Below are 18,046 nucleotides of genomic sequence, written 5' to 3'. Positions count from 1 at the left end.
GATCAAATAAGTACATATCGAAACTCAGCAGAATTTCTGAAGGCTTATTTAGACAGTTAACTAATTTTAATCATGTTAATTGGGAAGAATTAAACTTCATTAAAGGAGTTAACTTGAATGTTACTGTCCATCATCTCAAGAAACTTTGTTTGTATTTGTATAGGGTCACACTGATGAGCTATGGGGACTAGCCATCCATCCCTCTAAACCTCAGTTTTTCACTTGTGGACATGACAAACACATTACTCTCTGGGATGCTACTAGTCATCGTCCTGTCTGGAACAAAATTATAGAGGTATATACTATTAAGTCCTCACTCTTCTCTTTCATAGAATAAGGATTTTCAAATACGTTAATTTAAAAAAAATGTTTTTGTTAGATTATAATGGGAGGGGAAGAATCAGTGAGATAGTATATAATTTAACTTTTTGAAAATGTTTGTACAATTCTAAAACCTGCAGCAGTGTTGAGCCAAACATTCTAAACCACTGACCCGTTCGCTAACCCAAAGCTAACTTGGCTGCAGTATAATACGAAAAGTATACTGTGCTTTAGGCACTTAATTTTATTCAGAATTAAAATCACAAAACTGAAACTGGAAGACATTTGGCATTTTATCATTTTTGAGAAGTGGCAGATGTGCACAGCCTTAGAATTATTTGTCTATATGAAGGAGCAATGCACACTATGGGGGTGTGATTTCTAAAGCTCACTGACGTGTTACACATTAATTGGTCTCTGTAGACGCTGCTGTGTAATGCTAAGTGCACTAAGGAATGTTTAGTACACAGCTGCAGGATCTACACAGATCAGTGTTAGTGCACTTTAGAAATCACACCCATGTAGCACACATTACCCCATTGTGTAGACAAGCCCTAAGTCTTCGAACTAATTTCTACCCTCCTCCCCTCTCTGGTATGCAACTTTTGTTATATGGATGTTGAGGGAGTATATTGATGCAGGGTCTAAATTTCTTACTTGTACATATAAGTTAGGTCACCTAATTCTGTATTTGGGAACTCATATTAGTTACGTTATAATGTATCTGTTTTTGAGCACTTAAAAGAAGAAATAAGTACTGATTTAGTCCTTTTTTAATGCCTGGTATGGCTTGTTTCCTTTTCAACAATCTAGATAGATAAGATATCACTCAGGGGAGGTTAATGCTGTTTATAGGAAACAAACTAAGGATTCTGCTCCTCAGCTATGGAAATCCACCATCACAGCTACCCAGCAGTCTGTATTTATAATCTTCTTTTTACAGTAAACAGTGAGTAGATTCGTCATATGAGCCATATAGTGCCCTCTGGTGACTTAAGCTACTTCTCAATTTTCCCTTCTTGCCCTCTTTCACAGGTCAGGGCAACTATACTTGCATTCCCCCTCCACAATCCACCTAGGGCACCCACTTAAAGATTACTGGATCCTAGCCATTACCTGTCTTGGGCAGAGACCCATGTCTCTGTGCCTCCTGACTTGGGTGGTAAGGCTGCACGGCTTTCTGATTTACACTGATATTCCTAGCAAGCCAGACTGCCTAAATGGCCAGCATCTGCTCTTCGCTTTCTCTCCGAAGACTATGAACAGAGCAATTGTCAGCCGTTATAAATTACCACACAGTCCTTTATAAGTGAGCACATTTATTCTTAAGGTGAAAGCATTACAAAAAAAACCACATTAAAAACAATAAAAGAACCTACATGCATGCTAAAAAATTTACCAGAGATTACCCAACTCCAACCTTGGGCTCTGGTAGGTGTCAGTCCCGCAAAACCTACAACTGGGTTTTCCCTGTGATTACAAGTTCATAACTGTCTTAGATTCAGAACAAGAACCAAGTCAGGCAGAGAAGCTGTTTCTTTATACAGCTTGGAGCCTTTGATCTTGGTCCTTGGTGACAGGTAAACAGCAGACAAAGACCCTCTCCTCAGAGTGTAGCTTCAACGGGCTAGGTTTTTGCATAACGAGTTGGGTAATTTGCATTAACCTCTCCGTAGGGTATCCCAAGAAATCCACTTAACACTTATTGTCCCAAAAGTCCATTCTGGCTGCGGAATTTTCAGTATGCTCCTTTGAACTCCGAGCCCTCACATCACATGTTCCCCCAAAGGTTATATTCAATCCAATTCCAGGACCACACTAATAGGTAAACTTAATACACTAAGGTTTTTTAGTACATTGCAGGAAATTTCCATATCTGTAATACCCTCCATAAAGGGGAAAAGTTCAACAGTAACTTATAAAGTAAATTTTAAAAAATCTGGCATGGATTCTCCATCAGCCACCCAAGCTCTCAAGTGAAAACTACCACACTAACAAAGGGCTGGTCTACACTATACAGTTAAGTCAACATAAGGCAGCTTATGTCGACTTAATTATGTCAGTGTCTACACTACAGCCTTCCTCCCACCGACATAAGGCCTGGTCTACACTCGGGGGGGAAGAGGGAAATCGATCTAAGTTACGCAAATTCAGCTACATGAATAACATAGCTGGACTCAGCGTACTTAGATCTACTTACCGTGGTGTCTTCACTGCGGTAAGTCGACGGCTGTTGACTCCGCCTGCGCCTCTTGCCCTGGTGGAGTACCGGAGTCGATGGGAGAGTGCTTGGCGGTCAATTTATCGCATCTAGACTAGACACGATAAATCGACCCCTGCTGGATCGAATGCTGCCCCTTGGTTCAGCGGGTAAGAGCCCTACTTCACCGACATAATAACTCCACCTCCACAAGAGGCGTAAGGCTTATGTTGTGTAGTTAGGGCAACACTGCGTCCCTTACATCAGTAGGAGCCGTAAAATTGACAAGAAAGCCAGGCAGCTAGAGCCCAGCTCCCCTGGAGATCTGGGTGGCTGGACCCCCGTCCCAGCTGAGAACTGTGGTGAGAAGCCCCAGCGGCTTCAGAAACCACTCCCCTGGGGCAAGAAGCCCCAGGCTGCTTCCTCCAGCTCCCAGAGGGCAATGGGGAGGGGAGAAGCCCCGGGTGGCTTCCCCTGCTCCTGACGGGAAATGGGGAGCAAAGGGGCGGGTCAGCACACCAGGAGCCTGCAAGCCTGTGGGACAGCTGGGCTCCTGGCAGGGAGCTTCCAGCGCAGCTGAGAGACTGGGCTTTCTGCTCCCCACACTGCCTGTTAGGGGACTTATTGCTTCACCCTCTCACTTACCTGGTTCTTCTCGCATGAACAGAGAGCAACAATACACGAAGTCCAAAGGCGCAAACAATTCGATGTTTATTGGGGTGAACTTCCAGCAAGCATGATTCCAGTTTCCTTCCTCAGTGTTCCCCTTCCCAGCTCTGACACCACAGAGCCTTGCCTGTGTCCCTGTTCCTGTTCCCATCCCCTGTTCCCATTTCCCCCTTTAGCAAAACATGATCCCAATTCCTCCATCCCCAGTCCCTGTTTCTAACCCCCCCCCACTTTACTTCCTGATTGACTGCAGACTATATAGTAAAACCTGAGTTTTGCTTAGCTATACCTTAATCTATTATTTTACTGAAATTTAACTAACCAATCCTAACATATTGTAACATGGTTATTTAACCAATTATATCCCACTACCTTAATTGGTTTACACCCAACAAAATTAATTATACAGCAGACAGAAATAATCACAGAACCAGACAGAGACCATGCAAATAAACATACAAAACAATACAGAAGTGAGGATTTTACAACTACATCTATACAGACATAAAGGTTTTCCATCTGTGTCTATTGATAAGTGAGTTCTTGCCAGACAGGATGCCATCAAACTAAGTTTCCTTTTACATCTTCTAGGCTCTTCCCTTTCTCTGGAGGTGATAGGAATATCAGGACAGGATTGTTTTCCTAACAGCCCAATAGCACCTTATTTCAATGTGACTAGTTTGGAATGTGAGGATGTGACCATACACTTCCCAGCTTATGGCTGCCTTTGCTGCTTAGCCGAAGAACCAGGCCTCAGACTGTCACAGTAAAAGAAGGCCATTACACAGACAGATAGTGATTTTTTGATTCTTTCTTTTATACCTCTATAACTAGCTAAGTGATAAGAATACACCTAAATTCTTAAAGTATAGGCCTTTGCAGACAGGCTTGAATATCTATATCCTAACACTGCCCTTCTTAGGTCGGTGGAAGCGCTCATGGTGAGGACATGCACCGCTGACCCTAAAAGGGTAGTGTGGACATGCACAACAGCAGTAATTACTGCGGTGGCTGTATGCTGACTTAATACAGGTCGACTTACATTTCTGGTATAGACATACCCAAAGCCCTTGAACATCTGTGCCAAGTGTTAAAAGTGGTACTTTGAATACAGATTCTGTGCTTCCCTACATGTATTTCCTCTAGTCATCCTGTCCATGTACTTATTTTAGATTCAGAGGCTTTGCTTCCTTAATTATGATGAATTAGTGATTTCAGTCTATTGCTTCTGTACTGTGTCAGCCATTCTTCAGTTACACTGCACTAGATCTGTTCAAGTTTGCTAATGTGCTTTCTAGCTCCTAGTTCTTTTTAAGGCTCAGGACTGTTGCAATACACTGTCAACATCTAGTAATCCAGTAGCACATTTTAGTAATCTCTAATTCTTTGGGAGACTTTAAGAAATATAGATCCTTCAGTCCACCACTTCAAGCTATAACTATCACTTACTTGGCAAAAATAACTGGCCAGTATGTACCTTTGATGGTTATCTGTACTGAGAAATTGATTGGTCAAAAAACTGTAACACATCAACTGGCTGGAATAAAAGACCATAGGTCTGGCTCTGGTGGTTCTGGTATTGAGCCCAAAAGGGAAACACTTATTTGTAGGTTGCCAGTTGTGCTGTAGTCCCATAATGCTCCTAGACTGGTACCAAGCAGTATCTACTGTAGACTCTTGCTACCGGTGTGATCTGACAGAGCCCTACACATCTATCTGTGATGCCAGTTTCCGCCCGTCTTCCCCTTTGTCTAGGATACCTGGTGCTTCACCATGACATATTTATTTTCTTTCAAATGTTTCTGTACAACATGTTAAATAATATTACTGAATTTTGCAGATTTTCATAATGTATTGGAACTCTTCAGTATGCAATTGTGCATGAAAACATTTGTGTATCTTTCTAGACTACATAACACAGTTTAAACTAATGCGAGTATTGACAAACATCATTTAGCATATGTTGGGTCTGATGACATGAAGAGTGTTTATTACAACTGTGGTATGCCTCAGTTTAAAGAACATTTAACATTGAAACCTCACCCATAGCACATCACACAGGATCCCATCCAAGTAACATACACTTGCTGAGTCATATTCACTTGGTGGAAGTTAGAATTTAGTCTGACCAAGGTCATAAGTTTTCAGATTCTCAAACCTAAATTTATGTTGACAGGGGAAGCTTCCGCCTTGATTGGAGAGATCATATCAGCTGTTTTTACACTTGTGAGAACTAGGACACTGCAGAAAGTTTACAGTTCAGTGCCTGGGAGATAAAGACAAATTGGCCTGTACTAGCTAAGCTTAGAAGCCAGTCATTTAAAAAGGAGAGTGGTAGTCCAGATTTTAAAAATCAAAAGCTAATCATTGTGAGAGATAGGATGGAGACCTTCCAGGTATGACAGTGACATTACATTTTCTCTACCTTTCTGATTATTGTACTATTTAACATACTTGTCATGGAAAGAGAATTTCCAAAGATTTAAAATAAGCTTCTGTGTAGGTGGCCCTTAGGAGTGGCCAAATCAAAATGACAGATACAATTAATTATTCTTGAGAGAGACAAAATTCTTACTGTTTACGTGACTTTGTGTTGGGTTGTAACCTAGAGACAAAAATTTAATCAATACACTTTAGGTAAAAACTTACTTACTGTGATAACATATTTTTAAAAAGTCACGACCAATTACAAATCAAACTACAGGATCCTGGAAAACCTGTTCTAAGGAAATATATGCTACAACTGGCACCTAAGCCTCTGATGATGCATTTTGAAGAAGAATAAACTTTGGAAACAAGCTTCCTGTTGTAGTGGAGTGTGCAGGAATGTGAAGAAGTAGATTTTAGTAGTCCCTTAAGAGAAGTTAAAGTTGATTTGTACTATGACCTGGGCTATTAAGATATTAACATATACCCCTCTCTGGTCTTATCAGACTTCAAACCAGACTTAAATTGATTTAGAAATGGCACACAGTAATAATTTAAAAACTCTTTACATTGTGGTATAACACTAGTAAGACTTGTATACATATAATGAAGTGGAGAATGGATCTATGAGGTCTCTTTGCATATGTATTTTTAATGTATGTCAGCATTGTATCAGTAAGCCACTGCATGTATTCAGTTGAATATATTGGTGTGTGCCTCATACCTCACTATCTGTGCCTCATACCTCACTCTGTTGGGTGTAAAAATATACTTGTGTGTATATATATATATATATATATAAAGAGAGAGAGAGTAGTGAAAGGTTGGAGATTACTGTTAGTATATCTGAGCCGCTTGTTCTTGTTTTGAGAAAAAGATCAAATGAGAAAATTAAAGAGGTCTAAAGTGGTGAATCAAGTCTTAAAATTTTACTTAATATCCTTTTTTTAGGACCCACTTTGAGAAAGGGGGCATTTAGAAGTCATTATATTGATGGCAAAAGACAACAGAATATTTTAATGTACCACTATATAATCTGTTAAGTAGTCTGTTAGCCAGATGAAGTTCTTCCTCAGAACTCTCTGAAGCGCAGCAAGTTCCACTAGCTATCAAACCAGGTCCTTAACCTTCTAACCTTGTCCTGAAAAGAGACGAGTAACGATCAGTCCATGATAAGGCTTAGTTTATTTTTTGCTCTCATCTCAAAAGTAGGATTAAGGGTTTGGCTGGTTATGAGTAAAAGCTAGAATTAATTTGTTAATAGTCAGACATGCCTTTGAGGATATAAAACACTAAATAAATGAGTAAATACTAGAATTAATTTGTTAATAGTCAGACAGGCCTTTGAGGATGTAAAAGACTAAATAAATAAGTATTTTTCGTATTACTGAGGAGATGAAAATCCACACTAGTCATTTTGATTCTTGAGAGAGAGGTACTTTTTAACTATAACAGCAACTTAGTCTATTGAAATCAAGGACTCATAAAAATAAATCCATCTAGCCAGATTATTATAAAGATAAGGCAGTCATCCAAATACTCTTTGCTTGATCAAAGCAGGATTTCAACTATCAATCACCTTGACAATAATCTTCTCACATGCACTTTGAAGCATCTTAGAGACCTTATTTCGTAAGTCACTGGCTTCTTACCTGGAGTGGATAAATCTTTCATTTGATACTATAGCCTATTTGTGTTAGAAAGAACTATATAACAATGAATGTCTTAATACACTTGTTATTATGGTTCACCAGCAGGTTGTTGTTGAGATTAAAATCTTTATTTAAACTCATGTTTTATGTAAGGGAGAATTTAAAAGCACAGAATTTGCTCATTTGTTTGGGTCATAGGAACCTTGGAAAATTGAGCACACTTGGGCTACTATAATGATTTGACTACGTAAATATAGAAACAACAGATATTAGCTACCAATATCCATATGATTTTGTGAGTAAATTGCAAAAACATAGGTCTCTCTCTACCTCTTGAAAATAAGCAGAAGCTCCCTTAGAACCAGCGACTACAGGCAAGGCAATTACAAATTGATAAACCTGTTAGCAGGTCTGCCATACTCACTCCAGTATGAGCAATGACTAGAATATAAAAATATGAATAAATTATGCGGGTTTTTTGCTGTACTGTTATTTTATTCCATGTTTAGCTCTTTCATATACATGTTAATTTTGACATACCATGACAAAAATCTGCCAAAAAATTTAGCCATTTATGCTTGAGTTTTCTTCTGTAATCTACAGAATTCTACAGCTCATTCTTTGTAGATTGTGACATAAAGCTAGTAAGCCACTAGTAACTTTTCATATTTTTCAGATGTTATAATGGCAGTTGAAACATTGTGGTTCTCCAGATACATCAGTAACAACATAGTATCAAATATGCTTAAACATTTATGCAAATAAAAATGGCGTAATATCAGACATGAAAGTGAGAGACCCACGTTCGTTATAAACTTCCGCTGACTTGTAACTGGCAGGGTATTGCAAAGATACCTTTTGCGTTGTTAGAGGTAAAGTCAGGCCCTGCCACTACAGCACTCAATGCCATGTGAAATATGCAGCAGTAAAATCAACTGCTTGCTCAACCTTCAGGTAGTAAACAACTGCCATCTACTGATTAGACATTTATATAACTAAATTAGAACTGAGTGAATAATTTATTACGTTAATTTTACCTCTTTCCCCTTTGGGGATTTATCCAGAAGCAGCTTTTTCTCAATATTCTTTTTTGTTTGAAATTATTTGCCCAATAAATCTTAGGTTAGACTGTGCACAAAGGAAAACAGTGTGGCACTGAATATAGGAAACACTGTGTTAGGTAATTTTTAGTGGATTTCAAAATGTACTTGTTTTTCCCTCAAATATAAAAAGGGACGTTTACTCTAAAAAAAAGACTGAGGGGGCTCAGTTTGTTACTGAGTAAGCAATTTTAATTGTGTTTTTATTATTACTGTCTCTGGGTATAAATGTATACTTCCTTTGAAACGTTATAGGATCCAGCACAGTCTTCTGGTTTTCATCCTTCAGGGTCTGTTGTTGCAATAGGAACACTAACTGGAAGGTAAGAAGAACAAAAGCGCGGGTATCAATCAACAGTGGGTATCTGACCATCTCACCAAATCAAAGTTGATATTCTTGTTTCTCCAACAAATAGGCCCAAATTCTGCCCTCTGATGCCTATGCTCACCTCCTGTTGACTTCAACAGGAGCTGAAGGTATTGTTGGTGGTGTTTATTATTATTGTATTGCTATAGCACCTAACAACCTTAGTCCAGGACCCCACTGTGTTTGACACCGTACAAATACAGATCAAGAAAGACTATCTCTTCCCCAAAGAGCTTACAATCTAAGTATAAGACCTGAGTCACTAGATGGATACAGTCAGATGGATGGAGGAGTACAGGAAACAATGAGGCAGCACTGGTGGGCATGAAAAGCAGTGGTGGCAGTGCACCAGCAGCCTAACCTTTCTCAGGGGTTTGATGTTGATGTTGTTGTTGTAGGCATAACAGCTAATGAGAGTTTTAAGGAGGGTTCTGAAAGATGTATATGGGGAGCTTCTCCTCTCAAATGTGAGGGACAGCACAGGAGAAGACAAAAGGTGTTTGCTTGAAAATTTAACATGTTGTTTTATTATTTTTACCATAGTAATGTCCAGAGCCCCCAACCAAATTTTGGTCAAAGCCCCATTGTGCTAGGCACTGTACAAGCACATAGATAGTAAAGAGACAGTTTCTGCCAGGAGAGCTAAAAACTGAAATAGACGAGACAGATAAGAAGTACTACCTCCATTGTATATAGGGAACGGTGGCCCAAAATCACATAGGGAATCAGTGGTGGAGCCTTGATTTGAACTCAGAACTCTAGAGTGCCTTAAGTACAAAACCCTCCTTTCCTTCAAGGGTACCTGAGGGCAGAATTTTGTTCCTAATATTTAAAATATTTGCACTTCATTCTAAATTACCTTTTTATTTGATGATGTGGTTTTAGTAAGTACTGAAGCAAAATTTATTTGGTTCTATGTTTCCCTTAATATCTAAATAAAAGTAAGATGCTTTGGGAGCAGTCTTTATTTTTGATACTTAATAAACTGAAATCAGCATTAAAATGCAACTTTTCAAAATGAAATAGTTGTAAGTATTTGTAGAAACATGTCCAGAGAACAATGTATAACAAAGCCCCAAGCCACCTCATAGGAGATTTATTATGATCTAATTTTTATTTATCTAATACATAGTGGGCCTGATTCTCAGAAACACTAAGCCACCTTTACACTTCTCTGGCCTTTAAAGTAGATATAAATGTAATTAAATTATATTTAATTAAATTAAATGTCTGAACACTGTAAAAGGGCCTTAAAGAATGTGGTCCAATATACACACGATATACAAAAGAATACATCAATCATACTTGCATATAACCAGTGACAATTTGTAAAATGATAATAAAATCTGAATGTAGACATCTGGTTCAATATTTAATTGATATTCTGTTTATCTACTGTTGAAAATGTTACTTTCAGTTGGCTAGAAGTAACGCAGACAATGTCCCCTTCCTATTCTTTTCCTTTTAGTGCAAAACATATGGAAGACTGCTATTTTGACATAATGAACAGTTGATTAAAGCTACTGTAGATTTGCATTCCTTACTGAGCAATTTATTGGCCTTTTTCTGTGTTTACAACAGGTGGTTTGTGTTTGACACAGAAACAAAAGATTTGGTCACTGTACACACAGATGGAAATGAACAGCTGTCTGTAATGCGTTATTCACCAGGTTTGACACACTCTACTTACTGGTTAAAAAAAGAAGTGATTGTATGCAATATAGGGTTTATTTTTTAAATTCCCAAAATATATTTAAATTGGGTATAGATACATGAGTTGAAATTCTACCTCCATTGAGTCAATGGAGCCAGGATTTTACCCAGAGGCTTTAACTCTAATTTCCTGTTGTTTGCCTCTTCAGATTTTGATGTTTAGCAGAAATCAGCTTTCTTGCTTAGATGTGCATGTAGTATCATGTTCAGGTTGGCTTTTTTCTCAGTTTCCTTATGCGGTTTAACTTCAGTATTTGCTATATAAAGCTGCTGCTTTATTTGCAGTGAAACATATTCCATCAAACAAGGAGAAAATTCTGGTTTTTTTACTTTATTAATAAAAGTTTTAAGAACAATGCCCATTGTCCATGACACACTAGAACTTCATAGATTAGTTTAATTCTTTCTTGCGGGTATAATTATAATTCACTTTTTTATAGATGGAAACTTCTTGGCAATAGGTTCCCATGACAACAGTATCTATATATATGGTGTTAATGAAAATGGGAGAAAATATAGTAGAATTGGCAAATGCTCAGTAAGTGACTTCCTTACTACTTATTTACTAATAACAAATAAGCATGTATACTTTATAGTACATATTATGCTATGTTAGTGGAATTAATACAATACACTTCTCTTCATAGGGTCATTCCAGCTTCATTACTCACTTGGACTGGTCTGTTAATTCACAGTACCTTGTGTCCAATTCAGGGGACTATGAAATCTTATACTGTGAGTAACAAATAGTTTTCTGTACTTTGTGCAGAGTTGATTCTAGGATATCTAATGAATTTTTAATTAAGATAAGATCATATAATAGCTAGGCTGGAACATATATTTTAATTAGTTGCTACTTTTTAGCTTAATCAACTCTTGTGCAGCTTAAAAACTGAAAATGTCATCATTTGTTTCTCTTTCTGTAGGGATCCCCTCTTCTTGTAAACAAGTAGTGAGTGTTGAGACTACTAGAGATATAGAATGGGTTACCTACACCTGTACTTTAGGATTCCATGTTTTTGGTAAGTTTTTTTTTCTCCCTCTCACAAACTTATGATTCTTTGCTTTTCCAATTAGCTAACATTCAGACTGTCATCTTTATTTGAAACATTACTATTCAGATTTCAAAGTGCAAATATAAAACTTCTATTACACAATTTTTATCACTATCTGTCCTCTTATTTTGATCCAGGAGACCTCTGATTTAATATTCTTGGTAGCTTCAGATAAAATTATTAATTTCAACACAAGTGAAAACCAATCACAAGCTATCTGCTATGAGAAATTACAATTGTTTTTAGAAAGCATGTATTACAACTAGAGAATTTTCATTTATGTATTTTTATTCCTACAGCAGCAAAGACCCTATTTGGGATCAAGTTCCATTGAGCTAGGGGCTGTATAAACAGTGTACAATCCAGTCCCATTGTACACGGTTCTGTACAAACAGTGACAGAACTGCCCCAAAGAGCTGGTAGTGTAAATTGAGATATTCATAAGAATCATAGAATATCAGGGTTGGAAGGGACCTGAGGAGGTTATCTAGTCCAACTCCCCTGCTCAAAGCAGGACCAATCCCCAGACAGATTTTTGCCCCAGATCCCTAAATGGCCCCCCCTCAAGGATTGAACTCACAACCCTGGGTTTAGCGGGCCAAAGTGAAATGAACAAAAAGAAAGAGAAAGGAAAAGGAGGACAAATTCAATAAAAATAAGGTGTTCCCGTTCCAGATGGTTTTGGTTTCTTTCATTGATTTGGGGGTTGTAATATTTTTTTTACATATAAACAAAATAATCCCCTGTGATCAACCATTACTAGTGGTTGACTGCTTTCTTGTAGGCCTCAAAGCACAGGTTTGTTGTTTTGAGGAGAGATTTGAAGGAGAAGAAGGTACTTGCCTTATAGATTAATTCAGGGAGGGCATTCTGTGTATAAGGGGCAGCGTGGAAGAAGTCATTGAGACGGTCGTGGGAGAATTCGATAAATGAAGACTGTTATCATTGGAGCTGAGGAAGTGGTAGAATAACACAATAAGAGACAAGTGTGTACAAACTGCAGGGGTAAAGTGGTGAAGGGTCTTAAAAGGTGAGGACAAGATACTGAACTTGGTATGATGAAACAGGAAATCAGTGCAAAGATTAAAAAAAAAAAGTGATGCAAGACAAGAAAGATTATCCTAGCAGCCATGTTTGGAATGGAACAGAGAGGGTAACATGTTGGAGAGAGATCCAGAAAGGGGAGAGATTGCAGCCAAGGGCCTGAACTAGAGTTTTCCAATAGTGACAGAAAGAAAATGTTAAATTTTGGAAACATTGTGGAAGAAGTGGCTAGGTTTAGATATGGACTTGACATGCAGGTCTAGAGAGAAGACAGAATCTGTAATCTTTTACTGGCTGCATATTACTCTGAGATGACAAAATTCTTCTCTCTGCATGGACAACCTCTACTGAATTGTCAATATATTTCAACTTCTTAGGGCTAGGGTTTGAGAGCCCCTGACAGTTTTAGTGTTTTAGGCCCAGATTTTTAAAGCTATTTAGGTGTTGCTGCGCTCAGCATTGCAACGCCTAACTGATTTAGGAGCCTAAATTGCATTTTCAACTGTTGATGAAATGTAGACTAAGTGCCTAAATCCTTTTTGAAAATGAGATTGAAGCTCTTATACCAGTTAGATGTTGCAATGCTGAGTGCAACAATGGTTAAATAGCTTTAAAAATCTGAGCCTTGGTGCTTAGCTTCAAAGGCTCTGAAATGATGCATATTTTAAAATGAGGATTCTCTAGTGTAAGTAATAGTTTGTATTTATCAGATTTGTAAAATGCATCTGCTGCCTTTTTCATGTATCTAAAGAAATGATCACAGTGGTCCCATCCCTGCCCCCTTAATTTCACTGGTTCCCAGTTCACTTCAGGATTCGATTCAAAACTGCCATCTTTGGTTTTTATACTGTAGTTCCTCCATTAACTCTATCCAGCCTGTCTTACAGACTCTCCTCCACTCTCAGCTAGCTCTCTACCTTCATATAGTTTTGACTCTGTTGGTGCAAAAGCCTTCTCTCTGTCTGCACTAGCATCTAGAACAGCTTTTCTCTACCTCTTAAACTTAGGCCTGGTCTACACTAAGGGGGGATCGATCTAAGATACGCAACTTCAGCTACGAGAATAGCGTAGCTGAAGTCGATGTATCTTAGATCGACTTACCTCCCGTCCTCACGGCGCAGGATCGACGTCCACGGCTCCCCCGTCAACTCTGCTTCCACCTCTCACCCTGGTGGAGTTCCAGAGTCGACGGGGAGTGCGTTTGAGGATCGATTTATCACGTCTAGACGAGACGCGATAAATCAATCCCCAATAGATCGATCACTATCCCCCAATCCGGCGGGTAGTGTGGACGTACCCTTAATTTCTTTAACCTCATTCATAATTTTATCCCAGAGGAAAGTACATTTATCTTTCCTTTGCATATCTCTCTTTATTTATTTTTTTACATCTTGATCATGCAAAGGGATATTCCTCCACAGAGTCCCATTGAAGTCAGTTGAATTTGGGGGTTCAGTAGTTTCCTTTCTTATTATATTGTTTACAGTAATCCTTTAAACTGTTTTGGGGGAGTTTGTATAAAAGATGCTATACAGAATAAAATTATACCAGTGATTAAAAACATGAAACCACTTCCTTTCTGTATTTCTGAAGTCATTACAGATTTATAAGTGTGAGGGGAGGGGAGGAATTGCTGCCAACTCCAAACACTGAATGTCATAATAATTTAATACTCAACAAAACAAAAAAACCACACCTGACTACAACATTGGACTCTCTCAAATGATTAAACAACCTCTGTGCTGAATGGGGGAGTAGATCAAATCTAAAGTACAAAAAACATTAAAAAACTTAAGCAGCAAATAGCTATACATAATGCCGTATAAAAAGAAAATGTAAGTTTCCATAACCTGTTTTATAATTTTTTTACAGCACATGAAAGCATGCAGGGGCTTTACAGACTAAACACAAACTTTGTCCTTCCCCTAAAGAGCTTACCATCTAATTTTAGAGGTGACAATATGTGAGACCAACAAGCAGTAGGGGACTGGGATGAGGAAGAAGGGGTTATCGTAACAAAAGCATGTCATAATTCAGTTATAACAAGTTCATATCTTCTTGATCATTCATTAGTGACTTTATTATTATTATTAATGGTATAATTCTTGTAAACACCACAAGTGGGGTTTTAGGATAGATTTGAGTGAGGAGAACCTGGTGGTTGTACCTTTTTAATAAGCCTCCTACCTACAAGAAGTCATTCATTATCTGTAAATTATGAAGAAGGGAAGTTGAAAAGCAGTAGTTTAAAATTGTACCTCCGGTTGTTGGCTTTTATGTACACATGTATTATGATATAATACCTGAAGGCTCACAGCTGAGGCCCCAATTCAGCAAAACACGGCTTACACTCTCCTTGTTCAGCAAAGGACGTATGCATTGCTTCATTCGCATTCAGATTTTGGGTCTTCTGCACATTTTTAAAGTTAATTATTTGGTCTTCTGAGTCATGGCCTGAATCACTAGTAATTTTGAGGGATTTGGAGGTTGGTTGTTTTTAAACAGGTGGCCTCTTCATTAATGTCATGACAAAAAATGTAGCTAACATTTCTGTTCTGTATGTGTAGCAGAAATATTAAAGTAGTCACTACATGTTTTCAGGTGTATGGCCAGAAGGTTCAGATGGAACAGACATCAATGCTGTCTGTCGATCACATGAAAGAAAACTGCTATCAACAGGGGATGATTTTGGCAAAGTACATCTCTTCTCTTATCCGTGTTCACAATTTAGGGTAAGATATTTACTTTGTTAGAGTACAATCTTGCAAACCTTCACAAACATGGGAAATTTTGTTCCTCTGCTGAGTGTCAAAAAACCCAAAATTAAATCAACAGGACTACTTATATGCGTAAGTGTGGATTTACATGTGTAAGTGTGGATTGGCACTTCAATATAAAATGCTGCATTTTAAAATAGTCTGACTTCATTGATAGAAATAAGGTGACAATTTTATTTCATTGTCGTTTGAATGCTATACACAATTAAATATTTGTTATGGTAAAGTATATTATTTATCTGCAGTAATAACATCCTGTATTGCTATTTTTCAGGCTCCGAGCCATGTGTATGGTGGACATAGTAGTCATGTAACTAATGTAGATTTTCTGTGTGAAGACACCCATCTCATCTCCACGGGTGGAAAAGATACAAGTATTATGCAGTGGCGAGTCATTTAGAGGAAACATCGGTGTGAACACACACAGTCATGAGATGACCACGCACAGAAGTTCTGTACAAACTGTATATTTAAAACTTAAACAGTACATTTGCAGTTTAGCCTGGTCACTGTGATTCTGTTTTAAAATTCTTACAGACCTCAGGAAAATTAAGCCCTGTGCTGGTTATCTTACTCAGTTTAGTGATTCATTAAGTATCACTCCTAAAGAATGAGCTATATTTTTTCTTTTGTTGTACAATATATGCAGCAGTACAAGTTTAATATAAAAACGTGGCTTGAAAGTTTTCAATACAGTGATATCAGCAGAACTGGTGACTGTCGTAACTGTTTTCTACAAACTCTACTAAAATGGTCACAAAAATGCCTTTCAGAAAACTGTATATACATGCTTAATTGTCTCACTGTCTACACTTTGTACTGTATATCTACCTATTTAGAAAAATCTATGGCAACATTGAGGTACTGAATTGTTTCTCGTGGATGGTGATGAATTCATACTAAAGGAATAAACCTAGCTAGAAGACACAATAATTAACATGTTAGATATGAAAATGTGAATGTTAGAATTCAGTAATTTGCATTTTCTTTGGGAATAACAAATCTTTAAATTCCACCAGTGAGGAACTGTATTCTCTTTCAAATCAGCAGGTTATACTCCAGTTTAACTTGAATATCTCAAAAGGGTTTACAGACGTTTATCTAGTTCAGGTATTCCATATAAGCTTAAATTAACAACATCTTTTTTACTTGTATATGAACAACTTCTTATCAAAAACAAAAAGCAACACTTGACCACATCCCCACTATTGGTTAATATATTTAACTAATATGTATATTAATCAGCATGATGCTTTATTGTACATGTATAAGATTTTAGCAGTTCATTATAAATGGTAAGGCAATCTAGGCTTTACTTTTTTATGCTTATGGATATTGTATATTTGTATTTTAAGACCAATTAGACCAAGTCTAAAGATATCTTTTTAAATGTACCATAAACCTGCAGAGGGAAAAGGAAGTATTGGAAGCCTACATGAAATATTAATGTGTAACTTCTGGCCCCTGTGTTTTGTGCATGGATGGATATTTATAGTATGACATAAGATTGTGTTTTGCAATGAAGTAATAGTGGAGGTGGTATAAAATGGTTAAGAAGGCCTTATCAATTTTGATTGTGAAACAGATTGAAATTTATTGTTTACCTTGAGGAATGTATCTAAAGAATTTAAAAGAGCAGAGTAATAAGCAGACTCTGAAAAGTTAATATTAAAGTTTTGCTTGTAATGGACAGTAAACATTTTAATTCTCTGAACTCTAAAACACTGGTTGTTTGTTTAGAGTGGTTAAATGAAATGGAATCAATGAATTTTGAAACCTTTTTTATTACATCTCCAGCCTGCTATACTGAAAGTGCAGGACAATAATAAATCATGTATTAAAGTGCTTTGTTTTGATGTATCCTTCCTGTGCAGTTTAACACAAATTCATTTCTACATAAAAGCTTTACTGTGATCTGCTTTCACTTCATGGGATAAATTTTTAAATGCCAAACCACATGAGAAAGGATTGTTGGGGAATGAAATCTGAGTTTTTGTGTATGTAATTATTTGAATACCTGTAGAGCAGGGATTAGCAACCTTTGGCATGCAGCTTGCCAGGGTAAGCAGGGCCGGGCTGGTTTTTTACGTGCTGCATCCACAGGTTCAGCCGATCGCGGCTCCCACTGGCTGCGGTTCCCCATTCCAGGTCAATGGGGGCCGCGGGAAGTGGTGCAGGCTGAGGGATGTGCTGGCCGCTGCTTCCCGCCGCCCCCATTGGCCTGGGACAGCGAACCACAGCCACTGGGAGCCGTGATTGGCTGAACCTGCGGATGTGGCAGGTAAACAAACCAGCCTGGCCCGCCAGAGTGCTTACCCTGGCGTGCCACGTGCCAAAGGTTACCGATCCCTGCTATAGAGGATGCTTTTGAAGATTTGACCAATAGTGTGTTCATATAGGGTGAAAGTCAAGAGGACCAGGATTTCAACCTACAAGTTTATTTATTGATTCTAACTCTTTAATACAACAAAACATTTCCCAGCTGACTTGGGCTTGCAGGGCTATTTAATTGTGAGGTGGGAGGGTCTGAGAGCTCGGGCTGCAGCCCGCGCTGGAATGTCTACACTGCAATTAAACGGCCCTTTAGCCCGAGCTCTGCAAGAATCAACTGGCTCAGGTCATACGCAGGTGTCTAATTGCAGTGTAGAAATACCCTTAGAGTCCATTGAAAATCTCAGCTCTAGATGTCAGTTTTCAGCAGAAGTGTTTGTTAGCCTGAAG

General features: G+C 38.1%; 1 protein-coding gene across 10 annotated transcripts in view; it reads left to right on the top strand.

Annotated features, from left to right (window-relative positions):
* EML1 (EMAP like 1) overlaps nt 1-17,170 on the top strand; it is a 222,688-nt gene extending 205,518 nt beyond the window's left edge. For all 10 annotated transcript variants that reach the window (XM_039537398.1, XM_039537399.1, XM_039537393.1 and 7 more), the window contains 8 exons: nt 164-295; nt 8,625-8,692; nt 10,318-10,406; nt 10,890-10,987; nt 11,097-11,184; nt 11,376-11,471; nt 15,150-15,280; nt 15,600-17,170. In XM_039537398.1, coding sequence (XP_039393332.1) covers nt 164-295; nt 8,625-8,692; nt 10,318-10,406; nt 10,890-10,987; nt 11,097-11,184; nt 11,376-11,471; nt 15,150-15,280; nt 15,600-15,725 — 828 coding nt within the window. In that variant the 3' untranslated portion in view covers nt 15,726-17,170. The remainder of the gene's footprint in view (nt 1-163; nt 296-8,624; nt 8,693-10,317; nt 10,407-10,889; nt 10,988-11,096; nt 11,185-11,375; nt 11,472-15,149; nt 15,281-15,599) is intronic.
* Nucleotides 17,171-18,046: the final 876 nt, after the last annotated feature.

The sequence above is a fragment of the Mauremys reevesii genome, linkage group 4 (genome assembly GCF_016161935.1).
Source record: "Mauremys reevesii isolate NIE-2019 linkage group 4, ASM1616193v1, whole genome shotgun sequence".
Classification (NCBI taxonomy): domain Eukaryota; kingdom Metazoa; phylum Chordata; order Testudines; family Geoemydidae; genus Mauremys; species Mauremys reevesii.
The sequence above is the reverse complement of the archived record's forward strand: the minus strand, read 5'-3'. Positions and strand labels throughout refer to the sequence as shown.